Source organism: Hyperoodon ampullatus (assembly GCF_949752795.1).
Source record: "Hyperoodon ampullatus genome assembly, chromosome: 5".
In the NCBI taxonomy this organism is placed as follows: domain Eukaryota; kingdom Metazoa; phylum Chordata; class Mammalia; order Artiodactyla; family Ziphiidae; genus Hyperoodon; species Hyperoodon ampullatus.
In genome coordinates, this window is record NC_136918.1 from 142,213,984 (window position 1) to 142,234,770 (window position 20,787).

Sequence of the window (20,787 nt, forward strand, 5' to 3'; positions counted from 1 at the left end):
GTGCTCTTATACAATTTTTTTGTGGCTATTTTTTTTTAAATGTACTTAAGGTCTTGGTACTTAAACATTAGATTTTACCAGCAGTGGGAATATACTCTATGTCTCCTCTTTAGTGCAAATTGTTTAGCCATTAAAGTAATTACTTCCCTCAGGGCAGCAATTAGGAGCTAGACAGTGGTCTAAATAAAGCACCATAGTAAGTGGAAGAGATATCCTGCCTTTCTTTTTCTTTTTAAAAGTGTTTATTTTTAAGTTATAGCATGTTTTAAATAAGAAAATGTTTTCAATTGCAAGAAATCATGTATTGTGTACACACTTGGGAACACCCAGATTTAACAAATGCTAACATTTTGTTATGTTTTCTTCAAAAATTTTTCATAGAAATAAACATACATATAGCCCCATGCCACTGCCTTCCCCAGAATTACTCTTTACCCTGAAATCTGTGTATATTCTTCTCCTAATTACCACACACTTATAATTTCACTTCGTAGTTATAACTACCTTGGATTAGTTATCCATTGCTGTATAACAATTAACCCCAATTTAGCAGCATTCCATGGCCTTGTGCAGGTGCCTAGGGTCAGGAATTGAGAGGGGGTGTAGCTGGTGGTTCTGGCCCATGGTCCCTTGTGAGGCTGCAGTCACCTGAAGGCTGGAGGGTCCACTTCCAAGTTCACTCACGTGGTTGTTGGCAGGAGTCCTCTTTCCTCACCATCTGGACCTCATCCCCGGCCTGCCTGAATGTCCTCAAGGTAGGACATTGATCACCCCAGAGCAAGTGATCCCAGAGAGAGAGAGAGAGAGAGAGAGAGAGTACACGCAACAGAGTCCCCAAAACAGAAGCCACAGCCCTTTTATAACCTAGTCTTAGAAGTGCCGTGCTATCACTTCTGCCTACTCTTCTGGTCACACAGAGCAACCCTGGTTCTATACTACTTGGGAGGGGACTACACGGAGTAGATATCAGGCAGCAGGGGTCACTGGGGGTCATCTTAGAACCTGCCTACTGTATACTTATAAATGAGTACCTATACCAAAACGTAGGTTCGTTTGTTTTGGTGTTTTGGCATTTTTAAATTTATATGAATGCCTTAGTGCTGTGCCTATTTCTTGTCAACTTGCTCTGATTGCTCAACTTTACATTTGGTAGAATTTCCATGTTGAAATGAGTACTAGGTCATTCATTTTGACTGCTGTGTAGTATTCCATTGTGAGAATATACCCAGATTATTTACCCACTCTGGCCTTGAGTAACATTTGGGTTGTTTCTGATATTTCAAGTGTGTTGAACATCTTTGTGCACGTGAGTGAGATCTTCTGGAAATGGAATTTCTAGGTGATTTGTTATGCCAGCCTTCAGTGTTACTGCCTGCTGACTAATTTGTCTTCCAAGTAGCTGGACCACCAAAGTTATACAAGAATTTTCATTCCCTCAAAGTATTCTCATATTTGTTTTGTTTTGTTTTCTTTTTTGCCAATATATGTGTGAAATAGTGCTACATTTTAATTAATTGCTCCTGAGATGACATAACTTTTCATATGTCTATGGGATGGTTAAGCTTTTTCTCTGATAGTGAATTTTTCTATTAGCAGCTTGTGCACATTTTTCTAATTATTTTTTATTGACATACCTAAGTTCTTTATATATTTTAGATACTAATTTTCTGAGTTATATGCATGACACATATTTTCTCCTAATCTCTCTGGCTTTTCTTGGGTTTTGTGTCTTTTATTTACATCTTTAATTTAATGAAGTAAAATTTACTAATCCCTTTTTATAGCTTCTATTCTGTACTTTGAGAAATTCTTCCTTTCTCTAAAAAAATAGAGATTATTTTTCTTCTAAAGGTACTTTATACTTTTGTTTCATTTTCTTCTAAAATGTGAAGTAGGAATCTAATTTTTATGAGGCCACTGAATTTTCTCAGCATCATTTATTGAATATATGTTTTCCCACTGATTTTTTCAATATTTTATTGTAAAAAAATTTAATATACAAAAAAGACTAAAAATAATATAATAACGTCCTGCATACTGACCATCTAGACTTAATTTTAACATTTTGCCACGTATCAGTATGTGTATATGTATATATATATTTTTTGCTGAACCATTTGCAAATAAGTTTCAGATATCATGACATTTCACCCCTAAATATGTCATTGTTCATCTCTTAAAAATAAGTACATTCGGGCTTCCCTGGTGGTGCGGTAGTTGGGAGTCCGCCTGCCGATGCAGGGGACACGGGTTCGTGCCCCGGTCCGAGAGGATCCCACATGCCGCGGAGAGGCTGGGCCTGTGAGCCATGGCCGCTGAGCCTGCGCGTCCGGAGCCTGTGCTCCGTGATGGGAGAGGCCACAACAGTGAGAGGCCCGCTTAAAAAAAAAAAAAAAAAAAAAGTACATTCTCCTACCTAACCATAATATCAATATGACACCTAAAAAGGTAACAATATTTACCTAATATCATATAATATCTAAGCCATATTCAAATTTCCCCAGTTGTCCCAAAAATGTTTTCCTTAGCTTTTATTTTTTTTTGAAGGCCAGTTGTATTATAGAATGTATCATACCCAGATTCATCTGAGTATTTCCTGATGGTATCATTTAACATTTTTGTTTAAGATAATATTCATATTTCCTGGAAGCTTAGGACTAGAGGCTTGATTAGATTCAGGTTAAATATTTTTTGCAAGGTACCTAGTGAATTTTAATAATTTCTTTGTCATGTATATATATCTGGGTCTATTTCTGAGCATTCTATTCTGTCCCAACAGGGATAGTTGTGTATCTCTGTGCTATAACATATGGTTTTAACTTCTGTAGTTTATAATAAGATTCAATATCTGGTAGGTGTTTGACTCTTCTCCTTATTCTTCTTTAAAATTGTCCTGGCTACTTTTATCCTGTTATTCAGCTTGTCAAGATCCCTGAAGAATCATATTGAGATTTTGATCAGAACTACATTGAATTTATAGATTAACTTGAGAAGACATCAAATTTCTACTGTATGAGTCTTTCCCCCATGAATGTGCTAAATCTCATTTGTTTAGGTCATCTTTGATGTCCTACAGCAAGGTCCTGTGGTTTTCTCTAAAAAGGTCTTACACGTATACTTATTACAAGATACCTCTTAGCGCTTACTGTTATTATAGATGAGGTTATTTAAAATTGTATTTTCGAATGGATTATTTGCTATACAGGCTTTCCATTTTATTGTGTAGTAATCTTCTGTCCAGCTGCCTTGCTGAATTCTCCGTTTTTTAAATAGTTGTTAGAATCACTTGGATTCTCTTTGGAAAGGTAGATGATCTGCAAATAATATGCTTTTTAGCATTTCTAATCTTTTATCTTTTAGTTATTTTTCTTTTTCTGATGCTTTTAGAGACACTATTGAATAGAAAATAGTGATGGACATTTCTCCTTACTTTAATGGGGGTGATTAAAATACTTCACCATTGGGCTTCCCTGGTGGTGCAGTGGTTGGGAGTCCACCTGCTGATGCAGGGGACACGGGTTCGTGCCCCGGTCCGGGAAGATCCCACATGCCACGGAGCAGCTGGGCCCGTGAGCCATGGCCGCTGAGCCTGCGCGTCCGGAGCCTGTGCTCCGCAATGGGAGAGGCCACAACAGTGAGAGGCCCGCGTAACGCAAAAAAAAAAAAAAAAAAACTTCACCATTGAGCATAATGGATGGGTTAGGTTTGTGGAAGTCCCTTCCAATCCTCAATTAAGGGATTCCTAGTTGCTGACATTGTTTAGTATGAATTTTTAAAAGCTGCTCAACAGTTTCTACCAATGTTAAAAATACTCCTACTCAATGACCCGGCAAATTTCACTCTTAGCTATATGCAAAGGAGAAGTGAATGTGTATGTCCACTGAAAGACTTGACCAGAAACAGCTTTATTCATAAAATTAACCAAAGTGCTGCATTCATGATAATTACATAAAACTATCATTTTCGTCAAACTAAAAACAGTCCAAAGTCCTTCAAAGGAGAATGGATAAATAAATGGTCATCTTTCCAGTCACTGGGACACTACACAGCAATTTTCTTTCTGCTGCAGAATGTACTTTAGGATTTCTCTTATAAAAGTCCGTGAAAGGTAACTTTTATTTTGCCACACCTCTTGAATCATAATTTAGCTGTGTGTGGAATTTAGGTCAACAGTTTTCCCTTAGAGTTCTGGAGATGCTATTTTATTACTCTCCTGCCATCATAATTGCTGGTGAAAAGACTCCAGGGGGTTTCAGTTGTTATACCTTTAAGGGTGATCTATTCCTTCTCTCTGGGTGCTGTTGAGACTTCTTTTATTTTAAATTTTTAGCGTTCTGAACTTTCACCATGATACATCTAGATATAGATTATTTCTTCATCTTGCTCAAAACGCATTGTGCTCTCTGATTCTGATAACTCATGTTCTTTGTCATCAACCCTAGGAAATTCTCAGCTGTATCTCCACACCCGTTCTTCTATTCTCGTCTAATCTCCTATGAAATAAATTTTGGGAGTTCTCGTTATTTCCTCCATAACCCTTGACCTTTCATTCATATTTTCTTTGCTGCGTTTTGTGTAGGTTCCTCAGGTACATCTTATATTGGTCTAGTTCTCTCTTCAGCTGTGTTCAATCTATTTAACCTATTCTGTGAGTTTTAAATTATATTGACTGTATTTTTCATTTTCAGAAATTCTATTTTGTACTTTCTCAAATGTACTAGTTTACTTTTCTGTAGTGGCCTGTAATAATTTAGTTGTGGCTTGTATTTCCTTTATCTCCTTTATCATTTTTTATTTAATTTTAAAAAATGGCTGGGTAATATTCAAAGGGTACAATGATTTATACAGCACCCCACTCTCAGATTCAGTTCATGAGTACATAAAATCTTCCCTCGTTATTACTTTTTTGAGCTTCATGATCTCCTATTGTATGGGTGTTTCCTAATTTGTTTAATTAATCTTTATTGATAGGCATTTATGTTGTTTCAAATCTTTTGTTGTTACAACAGTGCTGCAATGGATACCGTTTATTATGTCTATTCACAGATAAGAAAGTATACTTCCAGGTTGGATAACTAGAAGTAGAATTACTGGGTTGAAGGGTATATCATTTGTAATCTTGGTGAATATTGTCACATTGCTTTCCATAGAGGTTATACTCGCTTATACCTGACTATACTAGTTCTCTAGCAATGTATGTGATGGCCTGTTTCTCCAGTCAGACTCACCAACATAGTGACGCACTTTGGGGAATTTTGCCAATCTGATAGGTGAAAAAAGATCATCTCAGTGCAGTTTTAATTGTATTGCTTTATATGGGTGAGGTTGAGTTTCTTTTCATATATCTGAGGGTGTTTGTTTTTCCTTTTCTGTGATCTATCCACTCCTATCTTTTCCCCATTTTTTTCTATTGGGGTTTAGTTTTTGGTGTCAGTTTGTAAGAGCTCTTTATGTCTTCATTTGTCTGGAGGAAGAAAGGCTAAACTTCATATCTCAATGGGAAATTATTTTTAAACTTTGCTTCTGATGAATTTTAGTGTAAAAAATGTTTACTTTTATGCATGTAAATATATCAATCTTTTGCTTTAAGTTTCTTGGGTTCAATGTCCCTTTTAAAATTACCTTTCTCACTAAAGTTATTTTGTGAGTTATTTAAGTATATACTTCTATGTTTGATTTCCCTTGGCATAGAATGTGAAGATTAAATCTTTTCTCCCCAAGATGACTACCAGATTGTTTCTGTAACATTTATCAAATGATCTATCTTTTCTTGACTAATTTGAAATCCCACTATTACTGCACACCAAATTCGAGTAAATATTTGGGAGATATGTATTTATTTCTGGGTTCCCTATTTTGTTCCATTGATTTGTTGTATAGTATTAGTTTCCTTTTATTGTTCTTTTTTCAAAACTTCCCTGGTAGTCTTAATTTTCTTTTTCTTTATGAACTTCTTTTTTAACATCTTTATTGGAGTATAATTGCTTTATAGTGGTTTTTATGAACTTTTGAATCAGCTTGTTAAAGAAATAATGTTGTTGGTATTTTAGTGAGTTTTTAATCCCTTTAAACACAGCTGTTGTATAAGGCAAGCAGATTGTTGTATTTTGTATCATTGATAGAGAACTAATCTCCTTGTTTTTGTGTCTGCTGACTGTTCTCTCCTCGTGAATGTTTTTTCTCACTTGGTTTGTAATTTTTTATTGTGAGCTTATCTTTAGTGAGAGTGTTTTGTTTTGTTTTGTTTTTTCCAATCTGAGAGAGTTCAGTGCACTTTGGGTTGTAAAAATGTTCCTATAAAGCAATTTGCATTTTTCTGTTGAGTGTTTTTCAAACCATGAGAAGTATAGTGTTTCTACACCAAGTTGTGTAAATTTAGATGCCAGCCATGATTTAGGTATTGGTTTTGAGGTTCTGTTTCTCATGGGACAGTCTTTCTTGCACTCAGCTTCCACGCTCCTCAAACCTCAGACAGAGTCAGGCTTCCTTGTTGGTAGAGTTTTCCTGGCTCCCTGTACTGATGGGCCAGACTTTTGCTGGCATGTCGTCTCTAGCACCCATGTCCTTGGTGCTGGGGTCAAGTCTTCTGTCTACACCCAACTCGTTGGGAATTGGAACCTAGCCCTAAGGCCTATTTCTGAGCTCAGCTACAAATTTAAAATTAAGGGTTGTTTTTGTCCTTATTTCTGTGTGTTATAACAGGAGAGAGTTCTACCTTTGCACCAGCCAGAACTTGAAAATCTTTGGGAGCTACCCTTCTCCCCTAGAGTCTTTATTTTGGTTTTCATAATAATCTGTGTTTGTCAGACAACACTTAGCTTATGGGATTAGGCTTCTCTATAAGGGTTGGGGTGGGAAAGAGGGCAGTGAGTGGGAGCTCTTTGATTAGAATCTCCTGGGGAGCTTTTTAAAATATGCATGGTCTACATCCTCACCTCCTTTTTCAGCCAAGGTATACAAGAATGGTGGTGGGTGGGTGCGTGATGGGTATTTTGGAAGAAGATCCCCAGATGCTTCTCTTCTGCTGCCCCTGCTTCTCCTCAACTCACCCTCCACTCCTACGGACAGTCACTATTCTAGTCTCAGATCAGAGCCAGATAAACAAGGTGGCAGTCGTGGTGTGTCATGGAGATGGCCAGCCTGGGTCTGCAGCACATAGCCGCACATACCTGGAACAGGTGCCGGGGACTGGAGCACATTCACCTGCCTCTCTGTTGCCTGGACCAAATGTCCTATAGCTAGGAAAATAGTAGCGTGTTAAAATTGACAACTTTCTCTTAATGTATCCAAAGCTTCTGAAATACCACCCATCTCTTTTTATAGATTGAGACATTTAGCACCCAAGAACTGTATAGATTTCAGCTTAGACAATTTGAGACACATCATGGATTGTGGCAGTCGTTTAACTGTGAATTTTCTTTGTGGCAGGTTGAAACTGGATATTCTGGTTCATGTTTAAAAATAGGAAAGTTAGCTATTAAGAACAGAGTCTCAGAGATATGCCTCTGCCATCTACTTAGAGTACAACCAAAAGATGCCAAAGCCCAGGGCCCCCAAAGACATAGATTAGGCAGCCCTGCTTCCTCATTTTACAGAAAAGAACACTGAGGCTTTGGGATGATAAGTGGCTTCACATGGTTTCAGAGCAAAATGGTACTGAATCCATTGCACCAGCCCTGTAACTCCAGGACACTCTTCCAAGTAAACCACGTCCACTCAGAAAGCATCTCAGTACCAACTAATCCATGGGAGCGGATGGGTCACTTCATTTTGTATGCTGTGGTGGAAAAGACCTGACTACTATAATTTTTATAGTTGGTAAAGGAGCTGTCTTCCTCAGGCACTCATTATCAGCTGGGTCCTGACCTTCTAGGAGACAAGACAGAAAATTCATAATTAAAATTTTAACTCAAGCCCTTGATGAAAGAATTTAAAGTAACAGTGTATTAACAGCTGACATTTAGTAAACACTGACCTTAGTCCAGGCACCCTGCTAAGTGCTTAACTCCTATTGACTTGGTTATCTATACAACAACACTCTGCTATTATTGGCTTCACTTTACAGAAGGGGAAACTGCGGGGCAAAGAAGTTCAGTAACTTGACCAAAATGACACAGCTCATAAGCAGCAGCTAGGACTTGCACCCCAGGGACCATGCTGTTAGCCATGGCACACTATGGCCTCTCATAAATAGATCCAATGTGAAAAGTGAAAATCTGTTCTGTGACCACAGAATTAGTAGTATGTGTAATAAATGCAAATCAGTGAATGGCATTTCTAGAAAATATTCTCCAGAAGTAATTTTTTTTTTTTTTTTTTTTTTTTTTTGCGGTAGGCGGGCCTCTCACTGTTGTGGCCTCTCCCCTTGCGGAGCACAGGCTCCGGAGCACAGGCTCAGTGGCCATGGCTCACGGGCCCAGCCGCTCCACGGCATGTGGGATCTTCCCAGACCGGGGCACGAACCCCGGGGCACGAACCCGTGTCCCCTGCATCGGCAGGCGGACTCTCAACCACTGCGCCACCAGGGAAGCCCCAGAAGTAATTTTAAATCAACTTTCCTTTAACATTGGGTGGCTGGTTAGCAAATGTGAGAAGGCTGTTGTTTCCAGATAATACATTATGTCTGACAACCTTAAATTGGGGCTAGTTCTCAAAAACTTTAAAAAAAACACATAACTTTTCTGATTATAAAAATAATACATGTACGTTAAAGAAAATTTGATGATGTTGGTTTTTTTTTTTTTTTACTATTTTTATTGTATTTGTATATATGTACAGATGGTCCTAGATTTATGGTGGTTTGACTTGAGATTTTTTGACTTTATGATGGTGTGAAAGCCATATGCATTCAGTAGAAAGCTTACTTTGAGGTGTGGATTTTAATCTTTGGCTGAGCTAGCAATATGCTGTCGATGCTCTTGGGATGCTGGGCAGCAGCAGCCTCAGCTGCCAGTCGGCCCCACAATCTCCAGGATAAACAACCGATGATATGCTTAGAACCATTCTGTACCCAGACAGCCATTCTGTTTTTCACTTTCAATACAATATTCAGTAAATTATAGGAGATATTCAACACCTTATTATAAAATAGGCTTTGTATCGGATGATTTTGCCCACCTGTAGACTAATGTAAGTGTTCTACTGTGCGTGTTCTGAGCACGGTTAAGGTCGGCTAGGCTCAGCTATGGTGTTCAGTAGGTCAGGTGTATTACATGCATTTTGACTTAATGATATTTTCAACTCATCATGGGTTTACTGGGCTGTAACCCCATCTTAAATCTAGGCAGATGTGTGTGTGTCTCATATATGGAAACATGTATAAACTTGGGCGTTCCACTTGAAGAACACTCCTAAAATACTAAAATCCCTAGGTACCGAGCAGAGCTGGCATTGGTTTTGTTTTTCCTTTTTAACCTAAATGCAATCATTTCACATGTGTTATTCTTTGACATACTTTTTTGACTGCCTTGTTCTTTTGATTTTTTGAAAGCGTCATTGAGATATAATTGGTATGAAATGGGCCATTTGTGTTATAGGGTACAATTTGGTAAGTTTTACATTAGGTGTGCCACCTAAAAAACATCCCCCCACACAAATGACAAACATTGTCATCATGCCCCAGAGTTTCCTTGTACTTTTCTGTGCTTCCTGCCCCCCAGCCCTTGCTGCCTCCGACCCCAACCCCAGGTAGCCACTGATCTGCCTTCTGTCACTATAGATTACTTTACACTGTTTAGAATATCATATACATGGAATCATAGCATGCATTCCTTTTTGTCTGACTTCTTTCACTCGCATAATTATTTTGAGATTGATTTCTTTTTTTCATGTATCAGTAGTTCATTCATTTTTATGCTGAGCAATGCTCAGTTGCATAGATATATCATAATTGGCTTACCCCTTTCACCTGTTGAACTTTTGGGTTGTTTCCAGGGTTTTTTTGGCTATTATAAATAAAGCTGCTCTGAAAATTAGTGTAGAAGTCCTTGGACATAATTTTCATTTCTCCTGAGTAAATACCTAGGGGTGGAATGGCTGAGTCATAGGAGAGGGATAGGTTTCACTTCCTAAGGAATTGCCAAACTGTTTTTCAGAGATGGCTGTGTCATTTTCCATTTCCACCAGCTGTGTGTGAGAGTTTCAGTGCCTCCACATCCTCACCAACATTTGATATGGTCCATCTTTTTCATTTTAATAGGTAGTTAGTTGTATCTTATTGTGGTTTAAGTTTGCATTTCCCTAATGACTCATGGTCTTGAACACCTTTTCACGTGCTTATGTGCCATTTACACATTTTCTCTGGTGAAGTGTCTTTTCAAATTTTCTTGCCCGTTTTTGTATTGAGTTGTCTTATGTTTGAGTTTTCAGAGTTCTTTATATTCAGAATACAAATCCTTTATCAAAAACGTGACTCACAAATATTTTCTCCCAGTCTTTTCAGTCTCTTAATATTGTTTTTCAAAGAGGACAGTTTCTTAATTTTGATGAAATAAAATTTATCAGTATTTTTCTTTTATACATTGTGCTTTTTGGTGTTAGAGCTAAGAAATTTTTTGCCTCCCTCAGTGACACAAAGATTTCCTCCTGTGTTTTTCCTAGACATTTTATAGTTCTAGAAATGTGTTATTTAGTTTCCAAATATTTAGGGATTTTCCAGCTATCTTTTAGTTGTTGATGTCTAGTTCCACTGTTGCCAGAAAACATAGTATGAATTGAATCTTTTAAAATTTATTGAAACTTGTAGTGTGGCCCAGGATATGGTCTGTCTTGGTAAATGTCCTATGTGCTCTTGAAAACAATGTATATACTGCTGTGTGGGTAGAGTATTCTGTAATTGTCAAGTTGATTGATAGAATTGTTCAGGTTGTCTATATCCTTACTTATTTTCTGTCTCCTTGCTCTATTATTGAGAAAAGGATGTTGAAATCTCTGACTATATTTGTGAAGTTGTCTATTCCTCCTTTTGTACTTTTACCATTCTTCTTTTACACATTTTGAAATTCTGTTGCTAGAGGCAGAAATTATATAATTTATGAGTTGAACATTTTATCATTATGAAATTACCATGTTTATCTGATAGTTCTCTGCTCTGGATCTACTCTGTCTGATATTAATATAGCCACTCTAGGTTTCTTTTTATCAGCATTAGCATGATATATCTTTTTCCATCCTATGACTTTTAACATAATTGAGTATTTACATTTAAAGTAGGCTTCTTGTAAGCAGCCTATAGTTTGGTCTTGCTTTTTATCTAGTTTGACAATCTCAGTTTTTCAACTGGGGTGTTTAGACCAGACTTCAGCAAACAGCAGCCAGCAGGCTAAATCTGGCACGTAGCCTGCTTTTCTATGGCCCATGAACTACGAATGGTTTTTACATTCTTAAAACATTGTTTTAAAAAATCGAAAGGAATATATGATAGAAATCATATATGACCCAAAAAACCTAACATGTTAACATGGTCCTTTATGGAGAAAGTCCACAAACCCCTAGTGTAGAGTATTTATATCTAATGTGATGATTGATATGGTTTGGTTTAAGTCTGCAGTCTTGCTCTGTGTTTCCTCTGTCTCATCTGTTCTTTCTTTCCCTTTTTTCTCTTTTTCTGCCTTTTTTTTTTTTTTTTTTTTTGGCTGCATTGGGTCTTTGTTGCTGCATACAGGCTTTCTCTAGTTGCGGTGAGCGGGGGCTACTCTTCGTTGAGGTGCACAGGCTTCTCATTGCAGTGGCTTCTCTTGTTGCAGAGCATGGACTCTAGGCACACGGGCTTCAGTAGTTGTGGCACGTGGGCTCAGTAGTTGTGGCTCACAGGCTCTAGAGTGCAGGCTCAGTAGTTGTGGCACACGGGCTTAGTTGCTCCGCGGCATGTGAGATCTTCCCGTAGCAGGGCTCGAACCCATGTCCCCTGCATTGGCAGGTGGATTCTTAACCACTGTGCCCCAGGGGAGCCCCTCTGCCTTCTTTTGAATTGAGCCTTTTTTTCCCCTTGTTTATTAGCTATGACTCTTTGCTACGTTATTTTAGTGGCTCTAGGGTTTGTAGTATCCACCTTTACCTTATCACATCTACCACTTCCTGTAGTAAAAGAACCTACACAGTGTACTTCCCTTTCTCTCCTCTGTCATTTGTGCAGTTATTGTCATACATATTACTTAGATGTGTGTTACAGACCACCCAATATATTATTATTTTTGCTTTAATCAGTTATCTTTTTAAATATTTAAACTTAGAAATGAAGATTTTATAATTGCCTACATAGTTACAATTTATAGTGTTCTTTTCTGTGTGTAGGTCCAGTGTTTCCACCTGATTTCATTTTTCTTCTGCTGGAAGGGCTTCCTTTAGTTCATTTTATAGTGCAGCTCTATGGTGATGATTTCTTTCTTTTTTTCAGCTTTATTGAGATATAATTGACAACTAAAAGTTATACATATTTAAGGTATACAGCTTGATGTTTTGATATATGTGTACATTGTAAAATGATTACCACACTCCAGCTAATTGGCATGTTCATTGCCTCACATAGTTAGTAGTTTCTTTCTTTCTTCCTTTTTTTTTTTTTTTTTTTTGGTAGTGGTAAGAACACTTAAGATACACCCTCTTGGCAAATTTCATGTATACAGTATTGTTAACTATAATCACCATGCTGTACATTAGACCCCAGACTTAATCATCTTGCATAACTGCAACTTTGTGTGCCTTAACACCTCCCCATATTCCTACCCCCCAGCTCCTAGCAACTACCATTCTACTCTCTGAATCTATGAGTTTGACTTTTTTAGATTTCACATGTAAGTGGATCATGCAGTATTTGTCATTCTGTGTCTGGCTAATTCCATTTAGCATAATGTCCTCCAGGCTCATCCATGTTACACAAATGGCAAGATATCCTTATTTTTTAAGACTGAATAATACTTCATTATGCATATGTGTGTGTGTTTGTGCACGCGCGTGTGTGTCTGCCTATGATAAATTCTTTCCGCTCGTGTATGTCTGAAAACATCTTTTTTATCTTCAGTTTTGAAAAATATTTTTGCTTTGTATAGAATTCTAGGCTGGCAGGGTTTTTCGCCCTGGTATTCTAAAGATGTTGCTCCACTATCTTGTAGCTTGTATTATTTCTGACATGAAATCTTCTGTAATCCTTTTCTTTGTTCCTTTGTACATAATATTTCTTTTTCTCTCTGCTTTAAAGATTTTTCTCTTTATCACTGGTTTTGAGCAATTCACTGGTGTATTCATGTTTCTTATACTTGGGGCTCTTTGAGCCTCCTGGATCTGCGGGTTTATACTTTCTATCAAATTTGGAAAATTTTTGGTTACTGTTTCTTCAAATATTTTTTCTGTCTCCCATCCTCTCCTCTCATTTAGGTGGTCCCATGGTTTACTGATTTTCTATTTTTTTTTCAGTATTTTGCTCTTTCTTTGTTTCATTTCGATAGTTCCTACTGGTATGTTTTCAAGTTCACTTGTCTTTTATCTGCAGTGTATTATCTGCTATTAACACCATTCAGTGTATTTTTCATCTCACGTAATGCAGTTTTTAATCTCTAGAAGTTTGATGTAGGTCTTTTTTTTTTATACAGTTTGTATGTCTCCGTTTAACATGGCTAATACTTCCTCTAGTTTCCTGAGTGGAACAGAGTTATAATTACTGTCTTAATATCTTGTCTAATAATTCTGTCACCTGTGTCATTTCTTGCTAAGTTTTAGTTGATTAGTTTTCCCCTGCTACGTATTGTGTTTTCCTCTTTCCTTGCATCTTGGTAATTTTGTATTGGATGCCAGACATTGTGAATTTTACCTTGTTGGGCACTGAATATGTTTGTATTCTCTAAAATACTCTTGAGATTTGTTCTGGGTCACAGTTAAGTTCCTTAGAAAGAGCTTGATCCTTTTTTGTCTTGCTTTTAAGCTTTATCAGAGGGATCAGAGCAGTGTTTAGTCTATGATTCATCTTTCCTATTACAGAGGAAAGACCTTTAGTACTCTAAGTACCCTGTGAATTGAGTGAGTTTTTCTGGGTTTTTGTTTGTTTTTTTCACCGTGGGAAACAGAGTGAACAGGAAATAATTGGCAATAGGCATTATTCTCAGCCCTGTGTGAACTCCAAGCACTGTTTCTTTTAATCCTTCCAAGTGGTTCTTTCACTGGCCTTCATTCACTTTAAGGTCAGCACTCAGCTGGAGGCTCAGGGGAGGCCCTCTGGAGATACGTGGCATTTCTCTGTGTAGCTGTCTCCTCTGCATCCCTCTGCGTGCAAACTCTAACAGCCTTTGGTTCTCTGGATTTCTGCCTCTGTCTCCCCAACTTGGGGAGACCACCATACTCCGCCAGTGTCACCCTTCTCTGTGCCACAACCCAGAAACTCTCTCAAGGCAGTAAGAAGCGCACCTGTGCGGCTCACACCATCTGTTTCCCATCTCTCCAGATTTATTGTCTCTCCTTGTTCAAGTTTTAATATCTTCAGAGTCTTTTTTTCATGGGTTTTTTTTTTTTTTTTTTTGTCTATTTTAGTTGTTTCAGGTGGGAGGGTAAATCTGGTTCCTCTTCCATCCTGTCTAGAAGCAGAAGTGGTTTCAGGTGATTTTTCATTCCTTTGTGCTTTGATCTATTAAGATATTGTCTTTGCACTAAGCATGTTTCACTCTCATAATTGCATTTGTTAAAGCTTCTCTATTTACAAAGTAAATAAATCTTTGAAAAGACAAATGACCTACTGTGGAAAGACATTTGCAGCAAAAAAAAAGTTTTTTACCATATAAACGACTCTTACAAATCCATGAGAAAAAGATAGAAATTATAATAGAAATAGAAATGGCCAGTGAGTGTATTTTTCAAATGGTCCCCCAACTAGTAATCAAAGAATTGTAAACATTATGATCTTGGATTGAGGACCATCATTCTTCCTTATAGATGCTGGTGCAAAAGTGGGAAGTGGCACCCCCATCCTATGCTGGTGGGCATGTGTGCACAGTGGCTCAGCCTTTCTTGTGGGCATGTTGTCAGCATATATCCAGATCCTAAAAGTGAGCCTACCTTGACCCATATTTTACTTTATTTATTCATTCTGAAACATAATAAGAATATGGGCAAAGATTTAGGTACAATATGTTTCATATGTCGGTGTTTATAATGGTGGAAATATTGAAAACCACTTAAATAGTCACAGATAGGGATTGATAAGCAAATTCGATACATCTATAGTTTGGTTTTTTGTGTAGTCATAATAATAACATTGTGGAAAATTAAGTGATATCAAAAGATTTTTTATCACATGTAATGTGAACATACAGTGTATGAAACAGCATGTGTCACATGATCCCATCTTTGTTTAAAAAATGGATGCCTATGATTATACTCTAAACTATGAATATTGACGTTTCTGAGTGGTGAATTTATGAGTTTTTATTTCCTTATTTCCTTATATTTTCAATTTTTCTACTGTACGTATGTATCGCCTTTGTAATAAGAAGAGTGGAGTTATTTTTTGTTATTTAAAATGTTTGTTAACTGCTATAGGCCAGGTATTGGCAAACTTTTTCCACAAAGAGCCAGATAGTAAATATTTTAGGTTTTTGAGCCAGATGGTCTCTGTCACAACTGTCCCACTCTGCTGTTTTAGCACAAAAATAACCATAGACAATACATAAATGAATGAAAGTGGCTGTGTTCCAACAAAACTTGATTTTCAACAGGACCTGGCAGGCTGCTGGTAGCTGAAGATGCTATAGGCACTTGGGTGTCTGGATTAACTGAAGGCCAGCATCCCTCTGTTCGTAGGTGTTTGCAGGCTTGTTCCTTGCTTTTCTCTCCCAGCACATTTAGAAAAAGCCATGGATCCACATTAACAGAATCCACATTTGTAACAAGAAAATGTAACCTCTTTGCAAACTATTTGAGTTTGTCTTTTCCCGCATTTTAAACCATACTTTTAACTATTATTCCATTGTTATTTTGATTTTTTCTTTCCTCAGTAAAAAAAAGATCTTACTTGGCAGGTCTTAGGATGTTGAGGCTTTACTTACAGGAAAATTAATGCTTAGCAATGTTATTTTCTGGCACCTAAATATTCATTTCTGCAGTTAAATACAGGTAAATGGGTCATGAGGCCTTTTTCTTTTTCCAGGTAAAACTTGAGATGCCAAGCAAATTCTGTACTTCTGAAAGGAGCAGATCAGGCTAGTGTAGACAAATGAAATACTGGCAATCCTCAACCTGCTTCAGGAAATCACTTCAACTTCCTTCTCCAGGAAGAACATTTTTCAAGAGTCAGTTTGCAAAAGTCACGGGATGAATAGTAGCCGCGTTTTTTCTTGGTTACCAGTTATGTCTTGAATCTGCAGTTGCACTCACTAACCACTCTTGATTCTGGGTCCTGTGTACACTGGAGATGTGACATAGGACAAGAGTGCAATGGGGAAGGGTCTCCTGGGCCAGGCTCACCCAGCTGGTCTTGGAACCCATTAGGAATGTGGGTCAGGCTGATGTGAGCATGTTACCTGCTGGGGAATCCACCACGGAGCATGCACTCAGGTTGACTCCACAGGGGAGATCCCTGAGATTCTGGCGGGTGCGGCTGAGTTTTCTGTTCTAGATGCTACTTCTCTTCTTACTTCCTTGCCCTACTCTTCCTTGCTCATCTCCACTGAGGAAGCACGACCACACAGCTCCTAACAGGCTCTGACTGACACACTCTCACCTGCATAGCGCTCCAGCCTTGCCAGCCTCCTCGAATCACCTGACGCTTCCGCATGGGCCCTTCTGCACGTTGCTCCCCACCACGTGGGTCCAACACCTGCAGACCTTGAAACATGCTGTCATTCCAGTGCAAAGGGGACCGGACCCTCTGAAGGGACACGGCCACCGAGACCTCCCTCGGTGCGTGCTCAGATGCCTGGGCCCTTGGAACCTGAGTGCCGATGTGACTTGACTTGGGCTGATAAAGCACAGGGTTATCTCTTTTGTCACGTGATAGAGATGGACTGCTCATTTCACAGCTGTGGATTCTCCCCTTTCTGTCTCCTCAGAAATCGCAGGTGCTCCAGTGTCTGAAATTTCTGGGCCTTTCTCAACAGAGGACATAGCCAGCAACTGCGTCCCTGCCCTGCCTCTGAATGAGCCCATTTTGTGGATCGTGTCCTATACTCTCATGAGCGTGTGTGGAATCATCCTTCTTATCTTAATCATCCTGCTGCTACTTCCGTTCCGGTGCCGGCATCTACCCCCAGATCCCGAGGTCGTCAATGATGAGTCCTCTCTCGTCCGGCATCGCTGGAAATGAAGAGAAAAGCCTAACCTCTAGCAACCTTGAACTTAAGGATTATGACAATTCAAGGGGCAGCAGGCAGGGGTTATAAGGCAAGGTTTCTTCCTGTGTCCATTAGTCTTAAGTCTCTGTTCTGCTCCCAGATGCCTTCCAGATTCACTGTATTTTGATTCTTGATTTTAAAGCTTCCTCCTACTCTCCTACTTCCAAGGAAAATGATAATAAAAGACACCTCATTCATAATCAAAACAGAGTGAATTGGGCTTCAGGCTTTATGTAGCTGGTTATGCCAAACTATCTAGGTGTGCCACCCCCCCACCCCCACCCCCCAAAAAAGAAAAGAAAACCAAGAGCCTTGCTTGTTTGGCTTGTTCTCTCCTCCCTCCTATCTCTGGAGAAATAAGTGCATATAGTTGATAACTCTTCTTAGCTAATGGGAAGCTTTTTTTATTAATCACATTTAAGGGTATTTTGTACCAGGCTCGGCCTGTGTCAACGTGGTACAAGAAGGCTCACAGTATGACTGCAGAAGAAGTCTGGGGCCTGATGGTATAACCATCCTTCCTCCTTCTGAGTTGGACAAAGAGCAGCAGGCACCTTTTCTGGGTCTCTCTGTGCTCTGAACAGGAGCTGGACTGTACTAGGGAGAGATGATCACTCAAGTCTTCACCAGCCTCTTCTGAAGATGGAAGGCCTTCGAGTGGGAAGGAAACCTACTCTTTGTACTCAATACTTCCATAGTATTGTGGGTATAAAAGTAAAAACTACCTCTGTTGAGACTTTTTCCCAGGGTCCTGTGCCTGATGGGGGTACAGGCAGCCTGGTTCCAGCCGCTGCCCTCACCTAAAGAATCCTCTTTCCAGCAGGCGAGACATAATAGGTGCTGAACCACACGTCAACCTGGAGACGTTCTGTCACCAAGCTGGTTACCATCACATAAGCTTACTATTACTTAAAATGAACAAACACTGTATTAAGGAGAAAAACAAATTCTCTTTCACTAGCTTAATTGTTTCTTTTTCCAATTCTCCTCTGAAGGTAGGTTGCGGATTATTCTTTTGTGAAATAGAGAAATGGCTAAATACCCATACTCCTGAGCAGCTGTCCGAGGAAGGAAGGCACAAGACAAAAAAAGATGCTAGGGAATTTCTACTTTTTCCTGTGCTTTGGAACCACGTGCTTCTCTTTGCAGGACTCCCTAGGCTTGAGCACACCCATCTGAAACAGCTTAACCAAGTCCGTCAACAGTTGACCTACATGCGTCTTCCCTTTGGCGTGTTCAGTCTTTGGTGATGAGTTGGGTGTGCAGTGGTATCCTTATTTGGGGAAATCCACACTTGCTGTCATTTCTTTGAGGGCTTTGGCAAAAGAAAAGCAGATGACTTTAACGTGATGTCATTAGAAGAAGGGTTTAAAGCCAATATCCCTTCTGTCACTGTGTGCCAAGTTTAGGGTTCCCTTTGCATTGCTATTGGGATGGGTTGGATATATACTACAACCCCATTGGAAGGGCTAACTGAAGTATCTCCTCTGGCTGGAGTGTTATGTGTGTTCAAAATAGGCTTCCTATGGATGTTTCAGCCACCTGCCTTGCACACTATCTCCCCAGGTCACCTCCATATTGAGAAATAGGTGACCAGGCCAAAGAGATGTGGAGCCACTTATACGTGTCTTGGTGTCCTTACAGACTCTCCAGAAACCACAAGAATCTGTGGGATTCTTGTGAAGAAGGTTTGAGTTGTGTCTTAGAACATGGATCTTCTGTGTTCTTCAAGATTCATTCAGGCATGGCCGTGGTGGGAAGGATGCCCTCTTGAAATGGGATGATAGGAGATTCTGTTATCAGAAGCTCATTATCATTTCCACTCTCAGCTAGTTGAGAGGTAATAGTTTCAAAATACATTTCAGAGATAGAAATCTCTGGAATTCCAGTTCTCTTTTTGCCCTCTTGGCTTTGTCATGGGTTCCTGTTTTGTGGGCCACCTTACCTAGATGTGAAGGCAACAACCCTAGACAGTGCCTTCCCCTTGGTGTGAAAAATCCAAACCCCTGAAATAAAAGGAGAGAATTGCAAGTATGACCCGGTTAGTTTTGCTACTTATTTCTTCACTCAGACATATTCTGTTTCATTTTCCTGTGTTCTATTTCCAAGCTGGGGACCATTTCTCTAGCTGCAGACTCACAGGCACTGTTCCCAAAACACTTGATAACAGCAAGTTAGATTTCAAGCTTGGGTATTTGAATGAAGTTTGCTATAATGCTCTGTATTTCCTACCAAATTTCTCTACCTTTTCATCTGAGATGTCATTGGATGTGACATTTTAATGGAAATGCTTAAATTACAAAAGCATAACTTAGCAACAAGAATGAAATAGACAATCGAAAGTAGGACATTCTCCTGGCATACCTTGCTGCTGAAAATTGGACCTTGAGTCAAAACCCTGTTAGTGACACTCAACTCCTCCAGTTATGTAAATTGATACTTAGCTTGGCAAACTTTCAAGGAGGCTTGCTTTGAACAGGAAAGGGGGTAGCAATCCTTTGGGGGTGTCATTTTTACCTCACAGCACACTGTGAAAAGTTATGGAAGATGGTCCTCTCCTGAAAGACGAAAATTAGCATTAGGTTTTTGTCAAAATTTTGTCAACTCTCTGATGGGAAATGGATGCTTCCACATGAGCAATTTTTTTTAATAGGCTGATGCTTTATATTCTTAATAAGTTATTCAGAAGCCTGAAATGAAATGCTGTCTTCAGAAACTGAAGCTGTTTATGAAAAATAGTAATGGATGGGGATTGATTCTATTATTTTCCTCTGGAATTTAAAAGAACCACAGGTGATTGGTGTCTGGTCACTATGGCATTTACCATGGTGAACAATTTTGTATTTCTCATGAACCAAAAAACAAGTACCTGGCATTAAAGAAACAGATTCCTTGTGTGTGGCAACAGGGAAGGTCTCCCTGAATGCAGTCCACTCCCAAACTTTTGTGAGGATTTTTTTTTTTTTTTACCTGATTCTGTGTAACGCAGATGTTTAGGTCAGAGATAAATTTGGGGTCAATTACAGTTCAAAACTATGAAAGTAACTCACAGTAATGCAGCATTAACAACTTCACAGAGCTTTGGGTAGTAGATTTTGCAAAGCAGTTTTGATTTGGGGATTCTGTCATCTCCTTTAAGAGGAGAGGAAGAATTATTTCTTTATTTAATAGGTTCTCCTCTCAAATGGAAATTTGTTAAATCCCTCTTACCACGTCCCCACCGGTGGAGTTGGCAGGCATGGTTCAGTTCCAAGTTCTGTCCTAGTGCCACTTGAAGTCATTGGAAATAAGTCACTGCCCGACAGCCTGTTCCATAAACAATAATTGAGTTTCATAGACTTTATCCTTATTAGTAGAAACCAAATAATTGAGTGGAATTCCAGTTCATTTTTCTCTTGCACAAACTTATTAGAATTTATTACAGAACTGTTCAGAGGGAAAACTTGCCACTGAGTTTGTGTTTTTTTTTTTTTTT

General features: G+C 38.9%; 1 protein-coding gene across 3 annotated transcripts in view; it reads left to right on the top strand.

Moving 5' to 3' along the window:
* Window positions 1–17,512, top strand: part of BACE2 (beta-secretase 2) — a gene marked incomplete at its 5' end in the record, with an annotated part of 92,296 nt that extends 74,784 nt beyond the window's left edge. For 2 of the 3 annotated variants that reach the window (XM_079704626.1, XM_079704627.1), the window contains one exon: window positions 17,031–17,512. In XM_079704626.1, coding sequence (XP_079560752.1) covers window positions 17,031–17,284 — 254 coding nt within the window. In that variant the 3' untranslated portion in view covers window positions 17,285–17,512. The remainder of the gene's footprint in view (window positions 1–17,030) is intronic. The other variant, XM_079704628.1, reaches the window with a different exon arrangement.
* Between the last annotated feature and the right edge of the window lie 3,275 nt (window positions 17,513–20,787).